This window comes from Eriocheir sinensis, chromosome 7, assembly GCF_024679095.1.
Source record: "Eriocheir sinensis breed Jianghai 21 chromosome 7, ASM2467909v1, whole genome shotgun sequence".
Taxonomy (NCBI): domain Eukaryota; kingdom Metazoa; phylum Arthropoda; class Malacostraca; order Decapoda; family Varunidae; genus Eriocheir; species Eriocheir sinensis.
This window is the reverse complement of record NC_066515.1, coordinates 15805577-15826868: the sequence shown is the minus strand read 5'-3', so window position 1 is coordinate 15826868 and position 21292 is coordinate 15805577. Positions and strand designations below refer to the sequence as shown.

General features: G+C 40.5%; 1 protein-coding gene across 14 annotated transcripts in view; it reads right to left on the bottom strand.

Moving 5' to 3' along the window:
• The window catches only part of LOC126993053 (acetyl-CoA carboxylase-like), a 101276-nt gene extending 83619 nt beyond the window's left edge, over nt 1-17657 (bottom strand). For 10 of the 14 annotated variants that reach the window (XM_050851877.1, XM_050851905.1, XM_050851888.1 and 7 more), the window contains exons 1-3: nt 17472-17657; nt 9869-10243; nt 2441-2622 (exon numbers count right to left, since the gene is read on the bottom strand). In XM_050851877.1, the coding sequence (XP_050707834.1) occupies nt 2441-2622; nt 9869-10142 (456 nt within the window). In that variant the 5' untranslated portion in view covers nt 10143-10243; nt 17472-17657. Of the gene's footprint in view, nt 1-2440; nt 2623-9868; nt 10244-17268; nt 17431-17471 lie in introns of those variants that run through there. The other 4 variants (XM_050851930.1, XM_050851879.1, XM_050851937.1 and 1 more) reach the window with 4 other exon arrangements.
• Between the last annotated feature and the right edge of the window lie 3635 nt (nt 17658-21292).

Sequence of the window (21292 nt, the reverse complement as noted above, 5' to 3'; positions counted from 1 at the left end):
TTCATCTTTCCCTGATTTCCTCTTCCATTTCCTTCTTCTTCCTTCAAAAATCCTTCATCTTTTCCTTTACCTATCCTCTCCTCTCTCTCTTTCCTCCTTTTCCTTTTCAAACACTTCATCTTTCCATGGTTTCCTCTTCCTCCTCCATTTCCTTCTTCTTCCTTCAAAAATCCTTCATCTTTTCCTTCCCCTATCCTCTCTTTCTCTCCTCCTCCTCTTCCTCCTTTTCCTTTTCAAACACTTCATTTTTCCCTCATTTCCTCCTCCTCCCCCTCCTCCCTTCCTTCTCTAACCTTTCACTCCTTCTCCTGTTCTTTCCTCCTCTCTCCTTTCCTCCCCAAACTATTTACACAAACACCCACACACACACACACACACAAAGAATGGTTATAAATACACTATTAGTAAACATGGGAGTGGCCTTGACATACATAAGTGAGGATATGGTGAGGAAGATAATCACACCATATATAAGACCACCTCTAGAACATGCATTAGTAGTTTGTAATCCCCATTTGAAAACACATATTAAGAGGGTTGAAAGAGTGCAAAGGGCTACTATGAGATGGGTTTTAAGAGATTACACTTATGAGGAAAGACTGGAGAGGATGAACCTGACAACCCTGAAGGAGAGGAGAGGAGGAGGAGGTAGGATAATGTTGTATAGGTGAGCCCCATCTTCCTCTTCTAACCCCCATCGTCTTCCTCTTCTAACTCCCATCGTCTTCCTCTTCTAACCCCCATCGTCTTCCTCTTCTAACCCCCATCGTCTTCCTCTTCTAACCCCCATCATCTTCCTCTTCTTCTAACCCCCATCATCTTCTTCTAACTCCCATTGTCTTCTAACTCCCATCGTCTTCTAACCCCCATCGGCTTCTAACTCCCATCGGCTTCCAACTCCCATCGGCTTCCAACTCCCATCGGCTTCCAACTCCCATCGGCTTCCAACTCCCATCGGCTTCCAACTCCCATCGGCTTCCAACTCCCATCGGCTTCCAACTCCCATCGGCTTCCAACTCCCATCGGCTTCCAACTCCCATCGGCTTCCAACCCCCATCGGCTTCCAACCCCCATCGGCTTCCAACTCCCATCGGCTTCCAACTCCCATCGTCTTCTAACTCCCATCGTCTTCTAACTCCCATGGTCTTCTAACTCCCATGGTCTTCTAACTCCCATCGTCTTCTAACTCCCATCGTCTTCTAACTCCCATCGTCTTCTAACTCCCATCATCTTCTAACTCCCATCATCTTCTAACTCCCATCATCTTCTAACTCCCATTATCATTTTCCTTCCCCCATCATCATCTCTTTCCCCCATCATCATCTTCTTTCCCCATCATCATCATCTTTCCCCATCATCATCTCTTTCCCCATCATCATCTTCTTTCCCCATCATCATCTCCTTACCCCATCATCATCTCCTTACCCCATCATCATCTCCTTACCCCATCATCATCTCCTTACCCCATCATCATCTCCTTACCCCATCATCATCTCCTTACCCCATCATCATCTCCTTACCCCATCATCATCTCCTTACCCCATCATCATCTCCTTACCCCATCTTCTTCCCCCATCTTCTTCCCCCATCTTCTTCCCCCATCTTCCTTTCTCTATCTTTCTCCCCAACCACCTTCCCCCATCTTCTTCCCATAACTTCTTACATATCTTACTTCCTCTTCCTCTTTCTTTTCCAACACACACACACACACAAAAAAAAAAAAAATAGACATAGAAGAATATATATCACATGGGAAATTAACTTCAAGAGTACACGGCAGAAAAATATTTGAGAAGGGAGGCGATAAAGATGTAAGGAACTTCAGATTGCCGAATAGAGCCATTGATCAGTGGAATGCAGTTGTCTGTCAATAGCGTTCACAAATTTAAAGAATGGTATGACAAAATGGTTTAACCCGGTAGCTGCAGGGATCGCGTTTCTTAACCTGGTAGCAACGACGGGCCAAATTCGTGGCTTTACCGTGAACCAGCGAACGACCAAATTTTTGCCATGATATAAACACCCAAAAATAGATTATACATAAACTGATCACAAATGCGTTTATATATAATGAAATGGTTTGTGTAAGTGATGATTTTTTCTCATTTTTCTTGCTTAGAGGGACCTTTTAGAAACATGATCCCCACAGCTACCAGGTTAAAGGCCCCTCTAAGCAAAAAAAGAAAAAATCATCACTCACACAAACCATTTCACAATATATATCAACGCATTTGTGATCAGTTTATGCATCATCTATTTTGGGGGGTTTATAACATGGCAAAAATTTGGCCTGTCGCTGGTTCACAATAAAGCCACAAATTTGGCCAGTCGCTGCTACCGGGTTAAATATCTGGACAATGCAAGACTGCTCAATCCTATAAACATTAAACTAGGTAAGAATTGGGTAAGAACACACAAACAAACACACACACAAACATACCCTTGTGATAACCTTCTTGCCGCCAAACTTCTTGACAAACTCGTGCGGCGTTGCGACAGTGAATTCCTTCTGGTCGGGGCTGCGAACGCCTGCCTGCTCCCCCACCGCAGGCATGATGGCGTGCTCTGGGGTGGATGCCGAGGATGATAAGGCGGAGGCGGAGGTGGAATCTACTACGTCACCTGTGGAAGAGAGATGAAGAAGGTGATGGATAGGTCTCTTTTTTTTTCCCTTTTTCTTGTCCTTTCCCTTTCCTCTATCTTTCTACAACCCTTCTCTTCTTTCATGTTAGTCTCCTATTCTAAATCATTCTCTTCTTCTATGCTTCCTCCTCTCTTCCTTTGTAAAGTGAGTATGTAAGTAGGTAGATGAGTAAGTAGGTAGATGAGTGAGTGAGTGGGTAGATGAGTGAGTGAGTGGGTAGATGAGTGAGTAAGTAGGTAGATGAGTGAGTAAGTAGGTAGATGAGTGAGTAAGTAGGTAGATGAGTGAGTAAGTAGGTAGATGAGTGAGTAAGTAGGTAGATGAGTGAGTGAGTAGGTAGATGAGTGAGTGAGTAGGTAGATGAGTGAGTAAGTAGGTAGATGAGTGAGTGAGTGGGTAGATGAGTGAGTGAGTAGGTAGATGAGTAAGTAGGTAGATGAGTGAGTGAGTAGGTAGATGAGTGAGTGAGTAGGTAGATGAGTGAGTAAGTAGGTAGATGAGTGAGTAAGTAGGTAGATGAGTGAGTAAGTAGGTAGATGAGTGAGTGAGTAGGTAGATGAGTGAGTGAGTAGGTAGATGAGTGAGTGAGTGGGTAGATGAGTGAGTAAGTAGGTAGATGAGTGAGTAAGTAGGTAGATGAGTGAGTAAGTAGGTAGATGAGTGAGTAAGTAGGCAGATGAGTGAGGTAGATGAGTGGTGAGTGGGTAGATGGTGGGGTGGGTGGATGGTGGGTGGATGAGTGGGTGGAGTGGGTGGATGAGTGAGTGAGTGGGTAGATGAGTGGAGTGGTAGATGAGTGGATGGTAGGTGAGTGGGAGTGAGGCAGATGAGTGGAAGTGGGTAGATGAGTGAGTGGGAGTGAGATGGGGTGGAGTGGATGGTGAGTAGGTAGATGAGTGAGTAAGTAGGCAGATGAGTGAGTAAGTAGGTAGATGAGTGAGTAAGTAGGTAGATGAGTGAGTAAGTAGGTAGATGAGTGAGTAAGTAGGTAGATGAGTGAGTAAGTAGGTAGATGAGTGAGTGGTGAGTGGAGTGAGGTGGATGAGTGGAGTGAGTGGTGGGTGGATGGTAGTGAGTAAGTAGGTAGATGAGTGAGTAAGTAGGCAGGATGAGTGAGTAAGTGGGTGGATGAGTGGGGTGGGTGGATGGTGAGTGGAGAGAGAGAGAGAGAGAGAGAGAGAGAGAGAGAGAGAGAGAGAGAGAGAGAAAGAGACAGAAAGAAAGGGAGGATGTATACGAACAAGGAAAACAAATAACAAGAATGGATTTAACAGGATGGTGAAAATAAGGAGTGAAATGTAAAGGAGGATTAAAGGTGGAGTAGAAAACAGGTAAAGGAAAACAAAGGATGACAAAGTTAAGAGGTGGGGGGAATACGCTATAACTGTGTGTTGCCTCGGAGCTCATCTCTATCACACTACCTTGAGTTTGTGGCGTGAAAGAACCCATTACCCCGGGACGTAGGGCCAGTGTGACATCCGGGTTACCACAGTTTATCTTCCCAAGGTGTCCCCAGGTACCCATTTATCAACCAGCCCGAAAAGGAGGAGCACACATAGATATTAGTGACTATGGTTTGTGTTGCCTCCTGAAATTGACCTATCTTTCGGCCACTCCTCTAACTCTTTATAGGAGCAGTGAGTAGCAGGCTTTTTTTTCACATTTGTTACCCTTGAACTGACTCCTCTGCTGTAAAAAAATAAATAATAATAAATAAATAAAAATAAAAAGTATCTAGTAGTTCAGAACCATGCAGAAATTACGGAAAATCGACGTGCTTTCGTGTTTTTCTCGGTAAATAATGAAAGATACAGAGCACACGGACACTAGTGACTATGGTTCATGTGGCCATATATAGAAAGCATTTAGTTCAGAACCACACACATTACAGAAAATCAACATCCTTTCGTGTTTTTCTCGGTAAATAATGAAAGATACAGAGCACACGGAAACTGGTGACTATGGTTCATATTGCCATATATAGAAAGCATTTAGTTCAGAACCACACACGTTAAGGAGAATCAATGGGTGAGCTGCACGCCAACTGCCCAGACCAGGGTTCGAACTCAGGCCCAAGGAGTAGCGGCCAGGCACGCTAACCACTAGACCACGGAGGAAAGAGGAAAAAGATAAAGAAGAAATGAAAAGGAAAAAATAAGGAAAAAAAGAGAAAATGAATGAGGAAATAGAAAGCAAAGTGCCGACTGCCCAGACCAGGATTCAAACTCAGGCCCAAGGAGTAGCGGCCAGGCACGCTAACCACTAGACCACAGAGGAAAGAGGAAATAGAAATAAAGAGAAGAAATGGAAAGGAAAAGAAAAAAATACGGAAAAAAGAGAAAATGAATGAGGAAATAGAGAAGGAAAAGTGCTGACTGCCCTGGCCAGGATTGAAAAGTTGGAAAGTTTTGTTTAGTCGGCGCAACATCTGTGGTCATATGCCGGAGAGAGACAGGAGGGGAAGGAGTTATAGAAGGGAACAGACCCCAGGAGACGGGACACAACCCCCGATTAATACCTTGACCAGGATTCAAACCCAAGCCCATGGAGTTGTGGCCAGGAGGAAAGAGGAAAAAGAAATCAAGAGAAGAAATGGAAAGGAAAAGGAAAAAATAAGGAAAAAGAGAAAATGAATGAGGAAATAGAGAAAGAAAAGCGGTGATGAACCCAGGCCCCCAGATTCATACAAAGGCAAGCTAATCACTGCACCATGGAGGCATAAAGAAGTGAAAGTGAAGAACAGATACTCATTAATGTGTCTTATCTACTCAAGTTTATTTTCTGGCATCATATAACAGACTACGAACTGCATTTATTATCAACTCGTTCACCTAATCAGCTGTTACACAATGCTATCCTTGGTGATAACTCCACCCTCTTAACTCCTTGACTGCGGGTTTCCCTCAAGAAGACATCACCAAGCTACAGGAATGGAGCAAAATGTGGCTGCTATAATTCAATGAAGAAATATGTAAAGCCATGCAACTTGGGAGGGGAAATCCAGCATACCAATACCACATGGGAAACACTCCACTGTCCACCAAAGATGCAGAGAAAGACCTGGGGCTATATGTTCCCAGGCTACCAGTGAAAGCCAAATCTGTGCCAATCACAGCAGACAGACTAACCTTCATGAACTCATCCACTCTCTCTACACATGTTGAAACCATCCTTGGAGGTTAAATAGTCCACAAAGGGAGTTTAAACCAGCATCACAGATTAAACCATCCTATGAGTTTAACCCATTCATAGGAGGAGTATAAACCACCATTACAGGAGTTTAAATCATTCACAGTAGTTTAAGCCATGACAGTATTCTAAACCATCACAGGAGTTTAAACCAATGACTGAAGGAGTTTAAAACCTCACAGAAGTTAAGCCCTCACAAGAGTTCTTAAATCTCACAGAAGGAATTTAAACCAATGACAAGGAATTCAAACCCTCACAGAAGTTCTTAAATCTCACAGAAGGAGTTTAAACCAATGACAAAAGGAATTCAAACCCTCACAGAAGTTCTTAAATCTCACAGAAGGAGTTTAAACCCAATGACTAAAGGAATTCAAACCCTCACATGAGTTCTTAAATCTCACAGAAGGAGTTTAAACCCAATGACTAAAGGAATTCAAACCCTCACAGAAGTTCTTAAATCTCACAGAAGGAGTTTAAACCCAATGACTAAAGGAATTCAAACCCTCACATGAGTTCTTAAATCTCACAGAAGGAGTTGAAACCCAATGACAAAACGAATTCAAACCCTCACAAAAGTTCTTAAATCTCACAGAAGGAGTTTAAACCCAATGACAAAAGGAATTCAAACCCTCACAAAAGTTCTTAAATCTAACAGAAGGAGTTTAAACCAATGACAAAAGGAATTCAAACCCTCACAGAAGTTCTTAAATCTAACAGGAGTTTAAAACCAATGGCAAAAGGAATTCAAACCCTCACAAAAGTTCTTAAATCTCACAGAAGGAGTTTAAACCCAATGACTAAAGGAATGAAAACCCTCACATGAGTTCTTAAATCCCACAGAAGGAGTTTAAACCCAATGACAGAAGGAATTTCAACCCTCACAGGAATTCAAACCCTCACAGAAGTCCTTAATCTCACACAGAAGCAAAGAATCAAGTCTTAGAAGCCTCCCTTAATTTTTTTTTACATTAACAGAAGCTGCTCAAGGTCCCCCCCCTCCCCCCCCTCGAAAAAAAAAAACCCTGCTAACACCTGCCCAGAAAAAAAGGAAGACACAGAAAAAAAAATTGAGTGGCCATAAGAGAGGATGACTTTTGGTGTCCTGATCCTCAATGACAGGAGTTTAAACCAATGACAGAAGGAGTTTAAACCCTCACAGAAGTTCGTAATCTCACACCAAGTCAAATCAAGTCTTATAAAGCTGTCTTAAATATTTCTTTTATAGTAACAGAAGCAGCTCAAGGCCTCACCCCCACACACAAAAAGCTTGACCAACCCTTGAAAAAATAATGAAAAAAGAAAGGAAAGAATTGAGTGGCCATAAACACTGATCAATTTCGGTGTCTTCATACTCGACAAGTCACCCCATGATATAAAGTGCGCAGTCTTTCCACACAGACCAAGATAAAAGATAACATGCTTCTAAAAACACACCTCCTGTCGCGGTGGGGACTAATTTATCACAAGGTCACGGAGGGAGGTCAGACAATACCTAGCGACCCAGTGTGGCGGGGAGATAAGTGTGTCTGGGTGATGCAGCAAGGTGACTGTCTGGTGTTAGGGAACCAAGCAAGAAGAGGTGAAGGTAGTGACTAACCCAGAAAGCATAGACAGAAGTTACAGGACATATAAGAGATAAAACAGATAGAGAATAGGAGAGAAGAGAGTGAAGAGAAAAAGAGGAGACAAGAAGAGTAACCCAGAAAACATAGACAGAAGTTACAGGACATATAAGAGATAAAACAGATAGAGAATAGGAGAGAAGAGTGAGAGAAGAGAACGGAGGAGAGAAGAGAAAAGAGGAGAGAAAGAATAGAGGAGGAAAGAGAAAAGCTTTAAGTTAAAATAATGACAAATAGAGAATGTTATATCACCAGAGGAAGGCAGTAAAGTGGAAAAGAGAAGAGAATAAAGAAGAGAGAAAAGAAGAGAGAAAAGAAGAGAAAAAAGAAGAGAAAAAAGAAGAGAAAAAGAAGAGAAGAGAAAAAATGAAGAGAAAAAAAGAAGAGAGAGAGAGAGAGAGAGAGAGAGAGAGAGAGAGAGAGAGAGAGAGAGAGAGAGAGAGAGAGAGAGAGAGAGAAAGAGAGAGAGAGAGAGAATAACAATAGGCCTACTGGTCAACAATCTTATAATGGTGAAGAATATAGTTGTTGTGCAAATCGTCAGAACATTCGATTTCAAGTTTGGTCTCCTGGGTGGAATGACAACAATTGGAAGTTTTTAGTGAAGGAGAGGGAAGAGGAGAGAAGAGAAAAGAGGAGAGAGAAAGAATAGAGGAGGAGAGGGAGAAGAGAACAGCTGTAAGTTAAAATAATGACTCTCCCCCTCTCTCCCTCTCTCTCTCTCTCTCCTCAACATTAGCTAAAGGTAACGTTGAACTTCTTTTTATAATGGCAAGGTATTTAGTCTAAGCAATCATTACAGTATACTCAATCCACAGCCCCCGAGAGGAATAATGCATAAACAGAGGCCCTTAAATGAAGAACACGTTGAAATAAGTGTTGATGGGTTCTTTCATGCTGTTCTTAGTGAATACAGAAAAGAAACACGGCACACACAGATATTAGTGACTATGGTTTGTGTTGCCGTATATAAAAAGTGTCTATGGGTTCTTTCATGTTGTTCTTGAATACAGAAAAGAAACATGGCACACACAGATATTAGTGACTATGGTTTGTGTTGCCGTATATAAAAAGTGTCTAGTTCAGCACCATACAGATATTAAGGAAAGTCTATGTCCTTTCATGTTTTCTTCAGTAAATAATGAAAGGTATCCTCATAAAATAATTCCCCAAAGTCATTTTTTAGCGATTTCCAGGTTTTTGTCTACATCAACTTTTCAACACGTGATGCCCATTTTTGTAGAGTTGCCTTCGTCATTCAGGGTTTGAGTTTTCTAGAATTTGCCTTTTCATTGCTGCCTAAATCTTAACCCGGTAGCAGCGGGGATCATGTTTCTTAATGGTCCCCCCAAGCGAGAAAAATGAGAAAAAAATCACCCCTCACACAAACCATTTCATAATACATATCAAAGCATTTGTGATCAGATTATGTATCATCTATTTTGGGGGGTTTATATCATGGCACAAATTTGGCCCGTTGCTGCTACATGGTAAAGCCACAAATTTGGCCCGTCGCTGCTACATGGTAAAGCCACAAATTTGGCCCGTCGCTGCTACATGGTAAAGCCACAAATTTGGCCTGTCGCTGCTACACGGTAAAGCCACAAATTTGGCCCGTCGCTGTTACCGGGTTAAGTCAAATGAGGTAATGACAGTTCTTTTCCGATTTCCTGTAAAGTAGAAAATAATGACTTTGGCGGTTTGTTTATGAAAGTGACGATATATAGAAAGCATTTAGTTCAGAACCACACACACGTTAAGGAGAATCAACGTCCTTTTGTGTTATTCTCAGTAAATAAAAATACTACAGCACACACAAACTATAAAGTGGCTAAAGTTCCTGCTTCTATACACACGAAAGAGTAAAGTCCAAAACCCACAAAGAAATTAAGAAAAAGCAACTCGAAAACTTGCTACACAAGTTCATCCGATATTATGGTTCTTGTAAATGTTGGGTCTTGTGCCTAAACACCCAAAATGGTTCATAGGTCCATATTCTTAAACATTATGGCACCCACATACACACATAATTTGACAAGGCTTTCATAGGAGTTGTGGGCATTTCCAAGGGTAGTTTTATGACCCTGGTGGTGGTTTGACCCTTCACTCTGCACCACAAACCTAAAAAAAACTCATTAGAACACTATTAATCTCCTTTTTTGGACCTTGGAAACAGTTGAGAAATAGGAGAGGTTGATATATTTAAGAATACCAACCTAATTAAACACACAAAAGAGTTAAGTGCAAAACCACACAATCGAAGGAGAAAATCAAGAACTCGCTAAGCAATCCGAAAGGACAAAAGAAAAATTAACTAGTGCGATGTATTAGTCCGTCTGTACCGTGTGGATTAGTAGATTGCACGAGGAATCACTAACAAGCCAAGATAAACTAGTCCACTATTAGCTATTACCTCTCGGAGCCTGATCTTCCTCCTCTTCCTGGTCTTCTTCCTCCTCCTCCTCCTGCTGTTTTTCCTCTTCCTCCTCCTCCTCCTCCTGTTGTTTTTCTTCCTCCTCCTCCTGTTGTTGTTGTTCTTCCTCTTCCTTCTCCTCCTTCTTCTCCTGGTTGGGCTGGGTGTGTTGCAGGAGGGTGACCAGGAGCTTCCCCGAGACTATATGCAACACTATCACCGGCAATATGTGTTCCAAAGCCGACCAGAGCAGAGTTAGAATCTCCTCCAGCATGCCACTCGTTCAGGCTGTGGCGGGCATTCTTTCATGTCTGTGTGTGTGTGTAAGTGTGTGTGTGTAAGTGTGTGTGTGTGTTGGTTCAGTTCTTCATTGCCCTGTAAATATTTTCATGGTATTACTATCTTTGTTTTTTTCTCTCCTCTTCCTCCTCCTCCTATTCCTATTTAAAATTTCTTCATCTTGCTGAATAAAGGAAAGTTAATGTCTATACAACACATGAATTCCCTCTCTAACCATGTATCTCTCTTGCTAGTAATGTTTTCTTATTATTGTTACTTATTTTCTCTTCCTCTTTCTACCCAAGACAAAACTTAAAACACACAAATCCTTTCCTTGACATCTCCTAGCATTAGTCATTTCTTGGCATTCCAGTCTTTATTTATAGAGAAATGGTATAGAAGAAGGGTTTTGAAGAAGGGTATAAAGGAAGTGTATAGAGATAGTGTTTAAAGAAAGGTAGGTATAGAAGAAGGGTATTGAAAAGAGGTATAGAAGAAGGGTATTGAAAAGAGGCATAGAAGTGAATAGAAACTGTGAGTGCAGGTACGTGATACAATGTGACGTGATGTTCTAAAACGGATAGCAAGTTTGAAAAGAATAAAAAACACTAAGAGCAAGAAAGTATAATCTGCTGAGAAAGAAAAAGAAATGAGAAAAAAAAAAGTTATAAAAGGTAAAGCATATAGGTAGAAGGGTAGAAAAGAATTGTAGAGAAGAATTGTAAAAAGAATTGTAGAGAAGAATTGTAAAAAGAATTGTAGAGAAGAATTGTAAAAAGAATTGTAGAGAAGAATTGTAAAAAGAATTGTAGAGAAGAATTGTATAGAGAAATTGCATAGAAAAATTGAATAGAAGAGTATGAAAGAACAGAAGTAAACCAGTATCTATATAACTTAATCTAGGAATAGGGAGAAAAGGAAGAAGAACAAGGAGACAAAGAAAAAGAAGAGGATGCAGAAAGAAAAAGAAAAGGAAGAAGAAACAAAACAAAAAAATGAAGAAAGAACAAAACCAGTATAAGTAAACAAATAAAGTAAAGTAGAAAAAAAGTATAATAGGAAAATTCTACAAGGAGATTCGACAGCAAAGATAACAAATAGTAGGAAATGACCTTGAAAAATATATCTAGGCCTATCCCAGCAAATTAACCCTTGAGGAAATATGTAAACAATTATAATCTTATCTTTAGGCTTATATGTATACAAACTACCCCAAAAAAGTATATATATACAGAAGAAAGAAGAGAAAGGAAAAAGGAAGAGAAGACAGAAGGGTAATACTTTATAAGAAGTCCACCTCCCCCTTCGCCACTCCAGCCCCCCTACCCCCCAAGACAAGCCTGGGGAACTGTGGGGGACTGGGGTTTGGGGGGGAAGCCAGAATCACTGAAAAATTGGCTTCCAAAATCTCCCTAGAAAAATCCCTAAATAAAGGAAAATTCCCTAGTCTCAAAAAGTACTAACTTTTATAACCTAACAGCCCCTCTCGCCCCCCTGCTAACCAAGGGGGTCTGCGCCTCTGATTTCACATGTATGATGCTTGGAAAAGTTTTTTTTTGGTGGGGAGCATATTTTAAACTACTCCAACCGAACTTTACAACCCCCCTCCTACTAACCAAGGGGGGCTGCACCCCCCTGGACCCCCCCATGTAGGAAATTTTCCTTAATTTAGGGATTTTTCTAGGGAAATTTTGGAAGCGGGGGGCGGGGGGGCAGGGGGCGGAGTGTCGCAGCGCCCCTTGGTTAGGAGGGTGGGCAGTTAGCAGGTCGTAAAGTTCGGTTGGAGCAGTTTAAATATGCTCCCCAACGAAAAAAAAAAAACACGGTTTTCCAGCACATCATATATGTGGGGATGCGCCCCCCCTTGGTTAGCAGGGAGGCGAGGGGGGCTGTTTAGGTTATAAAGTTTGGACTTTCCTTACCTTCAAGACTAGGGAATTTTCCTTCATTTAGGATTTTTCTAGGGAAATTTTGGAAGCCCATTTTTCATTGATTTTGGCTTCCCCCCCAAACTCCACTTCCCCACAGTTCCCCAGGCTTGTCTTGGGGGGTAGGGGGGCTGGAGTGGAGGAGGGGGAGGTGGACTTCTTATAAAGTATTACCGACAGAAGAATGAAGAGAAGGAAAAAAAGGAAAAAGATTAAAGACAGAAGAAAGAGAAGACAGAAGAAAGAAGAGAAGGAAAAAAAAGGAAGAAAGAGAAGACAGAAGAAAGACAAAGGAAAAATAGGCAAAAAAGAATAGAAAGGAAAAAAAATAAAGAAAACAAGAAAAAGAAAAAAGGAAGAAAGAAGACAATAAAGAAGAGAAAGGAAAGAATGAAGAAAAATGAACAAAAGAAAAAGGAAGAAAAAAAACAAAAGAAGAATCATTACAAACAAATTATTAAAACAAACACACACACACACACACACACACACACCTGCACTAACTACCTGTTCATGACCCCGCCCACAAGTGCAATGACCTTTCAACAGTTCATTCCCACAGCTTCCAGAGGCCTTGCCGTGGTAATGAAGGACCAGACTAATAGATTAACCCATTATCTAACCCTTCACCTTGTCTATTGTGTTAGGGAGTCAATGGTTTCTCTTATATAATGGGTCAAATGGCTCGCTCTCTCCCTCTCTGCCTAACACTTCGTCTGACAATCACTCACTTTATATCATTTTCTACTGTTATTTAAGCCTTTTAAGTGATCATTGAGGGACAGAATAAAAGTCTATATTATTATCAATCACTCTAATCACCTAAAATGCCATAAAATCGTCGGTTTCACTGTTAAAATGCGTCAAATAAGGAAGGAACACCACCCGGCCATCCCCCCTTCGTCTAACAATCACTCATTTCTTTAGCTAATTTCTACAGTTTCCTAACCCGTCTAAGTGTCTATAGATGGGCAGAATTATAGACTGACTTATTATCAATCACTCTAATCACCTAAAATGCCATAAAATCGTCTGTTTCGCAGTTAAAATGCGTCAAATATGAAACTACCACCTATCATCCCTCTCTCAGCTAGACTCCCACTACGTCTAAACATCACTCACTTTTTTATCAATTTGTACCGTTATCCAAGCCTTGAAAGTAATCATTAGGGGACAAAATAGAAAACCAACTCATTATCAATCACTCTAATCACCTAAAACGCCATAAAATAGTCTGTTTCAATGTTAAAATGCGTCAAATATGAAAACACCACCCGGTCATCCCTCTCAGCTAGTACGGTTTCCCGAGCCTTGTAAGTTATCACTGAGGGACAGAATAATAGAATAACTTATTATCAATCATTCTAATCACTTAAAACGCCATAAAATCGTCTGTTTCAATGTTAAAATGCGTCAAATATGAAAACACCCCCCGGTCATCCCTCCCTCTGCCTCCAACTACGTCTAACAATCACTTATCTTTTTATCAATTTGTACTGTTATCCAAGCCTTGAAAGTAATCATTAGGGGACAAAATAGTATACCAACTCATTATCAATCACTCTAATCACCTAAAACGCCATAAAATAGTCTGTTTCTCTGTTAAAATGCGTCAAATATCAAAACACCACCTGCCATCCCTCCCTCAGCTAGACTCCCACTACGTCTAAACATCACTTATCTTTTTATCAATCTGTTCTGTTATCCAAGCCTTGAAAGTGATCATTGCGTGACAGAATAATAGATTAACTTACTATCAATCACTAAACACCTAAAATTCCATAAAATCGTCTGTTTCAATGTTAAAATGCGTCATATAAGAAGAAAACACCACCTGTCATCCCTCCCTCAGACTCCCAGTTCGTCTAACCATCATTCACTTTTTATCAATTTTTACTGTTTCCCGAGCCTTGTAAGTGTCCATTGAGGGATAGAATAATAGATTAACTTACTATTAATCACTCTAATCACCTAAAATGCCATAAAATTGTCTGTTTCGAGGTTAAAATGCGTCATATAAGAAGAAAACACGACCCGGTCATCCCTCCCTCAGACTCCCATTTCGTCTAACCATCATTCACTTTTTATCAATTTTTACTGTTTCCCGAGCCTTGTAAGTGACCATTGAGTGACAGAATAATAGATTAACTTACTATCAATCACTCTAATCACCTAAAATGCCATAAAATTGTCTGTTTCGAGGTTAAAATGCGTCATATAAGAAGAAAACACCACCTGTCATCCCTCCCTCAGACTCTCCATTTCGTCTAACCATCATTCACTTTTTATCAATTTTTACTGTTTCCCGACCCTTGTAAGTGACCATAGAGGGACAGAATAATAGATTAACTAACTATCAATCATTCTAATCACCTAAAATGCCATAAAATTGTCTGTTTCGAGGTTAAAATGCGTCAAATAAGAAGAAAACACCACCTGTCATCCCTCCCTCAGACTCCCATTTCGTCTAACCATCATTCACTTTTTATCAATTTTTACTGTTTCCCGAGCCTTGTAAGTGTCCATTGAGGGACAGAATAATAGATTAACTTATTATCAATCATTCTAATCACCTAAAATGCCATAAAATTGTCTGTTTCGAGGTTAAAATGCGTCATATAAGAAGAAAACACCACCTGTCATCCCTCCCTCAGACTCCCCATTTCGTCTAACCATCATTCACTTTTTATCAATTTTTACTGTTTCCCGAGCCTTGTAAGTGACCATAGAGGGACAGAATAATAGATTAACTTACTATCAATCACTCTAATCACCTAAAATGCCATAAAATTGTCTGTTTCAATGTTAAAATGCGTCAAATAAGAAGAAAACACCACCTGCCATCCCTCCCTCAGACTCCCATTTCGTCTAACCATCATTCACTGTTTATCAATTTTTACTGTTTCCCGAGCCTTGTAAGTGACCATTGAGGGACAGAATAATAGATTAGCTTACTATCAATCACTCTAATCACCTAAAATGCCATAAAATCGTCTATTTCACTATTAAAATGCGTCAAATAAAAGGAAACACCATCCGGCCATCCCCCCCTCACTCAAGTATTCGTCAATTTCTACCCCTTTCCAAGTCTTGCAAATGACTATAGATGGATAGAATAATAGACTAACTCATTATCAACCACTCAACTCACCTAAAACGTTATAATAACGTCTGTTTCACTGTTAAAATGCGTAAAAAATCGTCTAACCATCACAGTTTTTATTAATTTCTACCGTTTCCTGAGCCTTGCATGACATGATAGTGGGACATAATAATAGACTAACTCATTATCAATCACTCCACTCATCTAATATGCCATAAAATCGTCTGTTTCACTGTTAAAATGCGTCAAATAAGGCAGGAACACCACCCGGCCATCCCCCCTTCGTCTAACCATCACTCATTCTTTTGGCAATTTCTACTGTAACCAAAGTCTTGTAGGTGATCACTGAGGAACAGAATAATAGACTAACTCATTATCAATCAATCTAATCACGTAAAATCCCATAAAATCGTCTGTTTCACCGTTAAAATGCGTCAAATTAGGCAGGAACACCACCCGGCCATCCCCCCTCCGTCTCAACATCACTCATTCTTTTGCCAATTTCTACTGTAACCAAAGTCTTGTAAGTGATCATAGAGGAAGAGAATAATAGACTAACTCCTTATCAATCAATCTAATCATCTAATATGCCATAAAGCCGTATGTTTCACTGTTAAAATGCATCAAATTAGGGAGGAACACCACCCGGCCATCCCCCCTTCGTCTAACCATCACTCATTCTTTTGCCAATTTCTACTGTAACCAAAGTCTTGTAGGTGATCACTGAGGAACAGAATAATAGACTAACTCATTATCAATCCATCTAATCACCTAAAATCCCATAAAATCGTCTGTTTCACTGCTAAAATGCGTCAAATAAGGGAACACCAGCCGGCAATCCTCCCTCCGTCTAACCATCACTCAATCTTTTGCCAATTTCTACTGTAACCAAAGTCTTGTAAGTGATCATTGAGGAAGAGAATAATAGACTAACTCATTATCAATCAATCTAAACACCTAAAATCACATAAAACCGTATGTTTCACCGTTAAAATACGTCAAATAAGGCAAGAACACCACCCGGCAATCCCCCCTCCGTCTCAACATCACTCATTCTTTTGCCAATTTCTACTGTAACCAAAGTCTTGTAAGTGATCACTGAGGAACAGAATAATAGACTAACTCATTATCAATCAATCTAATCACCTAAAATCCCATAAAATCGTCTGTTTCACTGCTAAAATGCGTCAAATAAGGCAGGAACACCACCCGGCCATCCCCCCTTCGTCTAACCATCACTCATTCTTTTGCCAATTTCTACTGTAACCAAAGTCTTGTAGGTGATCATAGAGGAAGAGAATAATAGACTAACTCCTTATCAATCAATCTAATCATCTAATATGCCATAAAACCCTATGTTTCACCGTTAAAATGCGTCAAATAAGGCAGGAACACCACCCGGCCATCCCCCCTTCGTCTAACCATCACTCATTCTTTTGGCAATTTCTACTGTAACCAAAGTCTTGTAGGTGATCATAGAGGAAGAGAATAATAGACTAACTCCTCATCAATCAATCTAATCATCTAATATCCCATAAAATCGTCTGTTTCACCGTTAAAATGCGTCAAATAAGGCAGGAACACCACCCGGCCATCCCCCCTTCGTCTAACCATCACAATTATTTTGCCAATTTCTACTGTAACCAAAGTCTTGTAAGTGATCATTGGGGGCAAGAATAATAGACTAACTCATTATCAATCAATCTAAACACCTAAAATGCCATAAAATCGTCTGTTTCACTGCTAAAATGCGTCAAATTAGGGAGGAACACCACCCGGCCATCCCCCCTCCGTCTAACCATCACTCATTCTTTTGCCAATTTCTACTGTAACCAAAGTCTTGTAAGTGATCATTGGGGGCAAGAATAATAGACTAACTCATTATCAATCAATCTAATCACCTAAAATCCCATAAAATCGTCTGTTTCACTGCTAAAATGCGTCAAATAAGGCAGGAGCACCACCCGGCCATCCCCCCTTCGTCTAACCATCACTCATTCTTTTGCCAATTTCTACTGTAACCAAAGTCTTGTAAGTGATCATTGGGGGCAAGAATAATAGATCAACATACTATCAATTATTCTACTCACCTAAAACGTCATAAAATCGTCTGTTTCTCCGTTAAAATGCGTCAAATAAGAGAGGAACACAACCAGGTCCTCACTGCTCCCCTCCCAGCACAGAAGTGAAGGTGGACTTAATGAGCAACATACTACACCTGTCCTTAACCCGTTCCCTCGCTATCTCAGGTGATAAGAGGTGAGCTAAGGGGTTAAGGGGAGGGGCAAGTTACCTGGTTAAGTCCTGCATGTCTTAGATCTCTTCAATAACGGGATATCTCTTGTTACCAGATTTCAATGGGTAATTTGATGGTCATACGGTAGTTAGCCCATTATCTCAGTCACACGGGAAGGACTACAAGGACCCATTAACAGGACCAACACGTACACAGTGGGATACAGACAAGCACTGGAATGAAAGGAATGATTTCACTTCACATTTGAGGTACAGACGAGACCTGACAACTTGCTGTAACCCAAATGGCGATTTTTACGTGAAAGTTTTATCATTTTTCACTTTCTCTCTCGTTTGAAGCTTTATAACATATGGAACATCTCTCCAGAACACTTAAGAAGGTTACGGGTACTCATTCCACCTATACCCAAGCTCGGGAAATGGGTTAAAATGGGTAAAATGTGAATGAAAAGAGCGGTCATTCTTTAGTAAACGTGTCAGCTACCGTTATTTCCTTCGCATCGTCTAACTTTATCTCGTTCTAACTTTTATCCTAAGCCCTAAAACATATAAAACACTTCACCATAATAGTTAATCAGGATCCAGGTACCCATTCCACCCATAACCATGCTCAGGAAATGGGTAGAAATTAGTGAAATAAGGGTGAAAAGGGGGCGGTCTTTCTTTGGTAAATGTGTCAGCTGCCTACATTTCCTTCTCATCGCCTAACTCTATCTCATTCTAACTTTTATCCTAAGCCCTAAAACATATAAAACACCTCGCCAAAATAGTTAATCAGGATCCAAGTACCCATTCTACCTATACCCAAGCTCTGGAAATAGGTAGAAATGGGTGAAATATGAGTGAAAAGCGAGAGGGGCGTGTCATGAATGGGGTGAGGGAAAGGGGCGGAGGAAGACAGCCAAGGAGGAGGAGCTTGTCCCAGCAGCGCACATGTGTCTGCATGGGCTGACATCACCTCATCCTGACGTCAGCATCTTTGAGTACCTTCAGCATAACCTCGATCAGCATCACTACCAACGTCTTCATTCATCCATCTATCACGTGGAACCCCGGCGAGGCTGATAAATGAGAGAGGAAAGATATGGATGGGGATGTCTGGTATTATTAGCTCAGACGCCTCGACCCACCCCGCAGATCAATTATTTCCAAAGCCCAAAAAAAGGGATTAATCGGGTTCTGATGAGTGTGTTTCTAGGTTAATGGTAAAGAAGAAGAGTCACACTACCAGCAGGGTCATAAAGCTACCCCTGGAAATGCCCACAACCCATAGAAAAGCCTTGTCAAATGTGTGTGATTGGACATGGGTTGTTTTTTTCAGATGCGCCTCGCTCTCACATCAACTATTTCCAAAGGCCAAAAAAAGGGATTAATCGGGTTCTAATGAGTGTGTTTTTAGGTTAATGGTAAAGAAGAAGAGTCACACTACCAGCAGGGTCATAAAGCTACCCCTGGAAATGCCCACAACTCATAGAAAAGCCTTGTCAAATGTGTGTGCTTGGACATGCATGGGTTGGTATTTTGAGACGCCTCTCTCTCTCTCACATCAATTATTTCCAAAGCCCAAAAAAAGGAGATTAATCGGGTTCTGATGAGTGTGTTTTTAGGTTAATGGTAAAGAAGAAGAGTCACACTACCACCAGGGTCATAAAGCTACCCCTGGAAATGCCCCAAACTCCTACGAAAGACGTGTCAAATGTTTGTGGTTGGACATGGGTTAATTGGTATTAGCTCAGACGCCTCTCTCTCACATCAACTATTTCCAAAGGCCAAAAAAAGGGATTAATCGGGTTTTAATGAGTGTGTTTTTAGGTTCACGGTAAAGAAGAAGAGTCACACTACCAGCAGGGTCATAAAATTACCCCTGGAAATGCCCCAAACTCCTACGAAAGCCTCGTCAAATGTGTGTGATTGGACATGGGTTGGTATTAGCTCAGACGCCTCTCTCTCACATTAACTATTTCCAAAGGCCAAAAAAAGGGATTCATCGGGTTTTAATGATTGATATTTTAGGTTCACAGAAAAGAAGAAGAGTCACACTACCAGCAGGGTCATAAAACTACCCCTGGAAATGCCCACAACCCATAGAAAAGCCTTGTCAAATGTGTGTGATTGGACATGGGTTGTTTTTTTCAGATGCGCCTCGCTCTCTCACATCAATTATTTCCAAAGGCCAAAAAAAGGGATTAATCGGGTTTTAATGAGTGTGTTTTTAGGTTCACGGAAAAGAAGAAGAGTCACACTACCACCAGGGTCATAAAACTACCCCTGGAAATGCCCCAACTCATAGAAAAGCCTTCTCAAATGTGTGTGATTGGACATGGGTTGGTATTAGCTCAGACGCCTCTCTCACATCAACTATTTCCAAAGGCCAAAAAAAGGGATTAATCGGGTTTTAATGAGTGTGTTTTTAGGTTCACGGTAAAGAAGAAGAGTCACACTATCAGTCATAAAGCTACCCCTGGAAATACCCACAACTCATAGAAAAGCCTTCTCAAATGTGTGTGATTGGACATGAGTTGGTATTAGCTCAGACGTCTCTCTCTCACCTAAACTATTTATAAAGGCCAAAAAAAAGGGATTAATCGGATTTTAATGATTGTGTTTTTAGGTTCACGGTAAAGAAGAAGAGTCACACTACCAACAGGGTCATAAAACTACCCCTGGAAATGCCCCAAACTCCTACGAAAGACGTGTCAAATGTGTGTGCTTGGACATGGGTTGGTATTTCCAGATGCGCCTCTCTCTCACATTGACTATTAACAAAGGCCAAATAAGAGATTCATCGGGTTTTAATGAGTGATATTTTAGGTTCACGGTGAAGAAGAAGGGTCAGAGTACCAGCAGGGTCATAAAACTATATAACCCTGGAAATGCCTCAGACTCCTACGAAAACCTTGTCAAATATGTGCTTATAAGCTCTGAGATGTTTAGAATGTTATACTTTTTCATTTTCCTTTCAGTCTCCCCTTAAATTCGCAATCTATTATTATTTATTTTGCATTATTTTTTTGTTTATCTTGGTGTAATTATATAGTTATAAGTGTGTATATATATGTAATTAATGTGGTATTGGTTGGTTTAGGGTGGTTATGTAATCTCTCTCTCTCTCTCTCTCTCTCTCTCTCTCTCTCTCTCTCTCTGTATTATCAGTCTATTCATAACCCGGATCTTCATGTCTGTCTGTTCCATAAAGATTTATCACTTTCTTTCTCTCTCTCTCACCAACGTTGTAGTGCGAGAATGGAATAAGCTCCCACCGTCAGTGGTCCAATGTAACACGATTGACTCCTTTAAAAACAAGCTCGACCGTCACTTCCTTGAACTTAATATTAACTAGAGTAGAAAAGCAACGTTTTGGAGCCATCTGATTAGTGTAGATTCACTTAGGATTAAGGACAGACCACGTACGTAGGGTGATGTGTTCACGACCCGAATATAAATTCATAAAAAAAAAAAAAAAAAAGTTATTTTAGGAGATGGCAAATTTAAAAAGAAAAGAAAACTTATTCCCCATCTTCATAAGTTATGAGTTTCATATCTGTAGATATCATAGTATTGGTTTTACGTTCGTTTTAAAATCCAGTCTTCTGTCAGACGAGACCGCGTGTCACGACGACGGACGGGGCTAGTTCAACCCCCGACGGATGTTTTTCCACCAAAAACACACTTACAATAAGGTTAAATATTTAAATATTATTTTTAATTTGGAAAAGAAGTATGGGGGGGGGGGGCTAATAATAAAATAATTCAATTCTTCTTCCATCAAAAAAAAAAAAAATCACTGATATTTAGCCGCAAACACCCATTTCATTCCTTTTTTTTGCTTTACTTCACATATGATACATTATAGTTGTA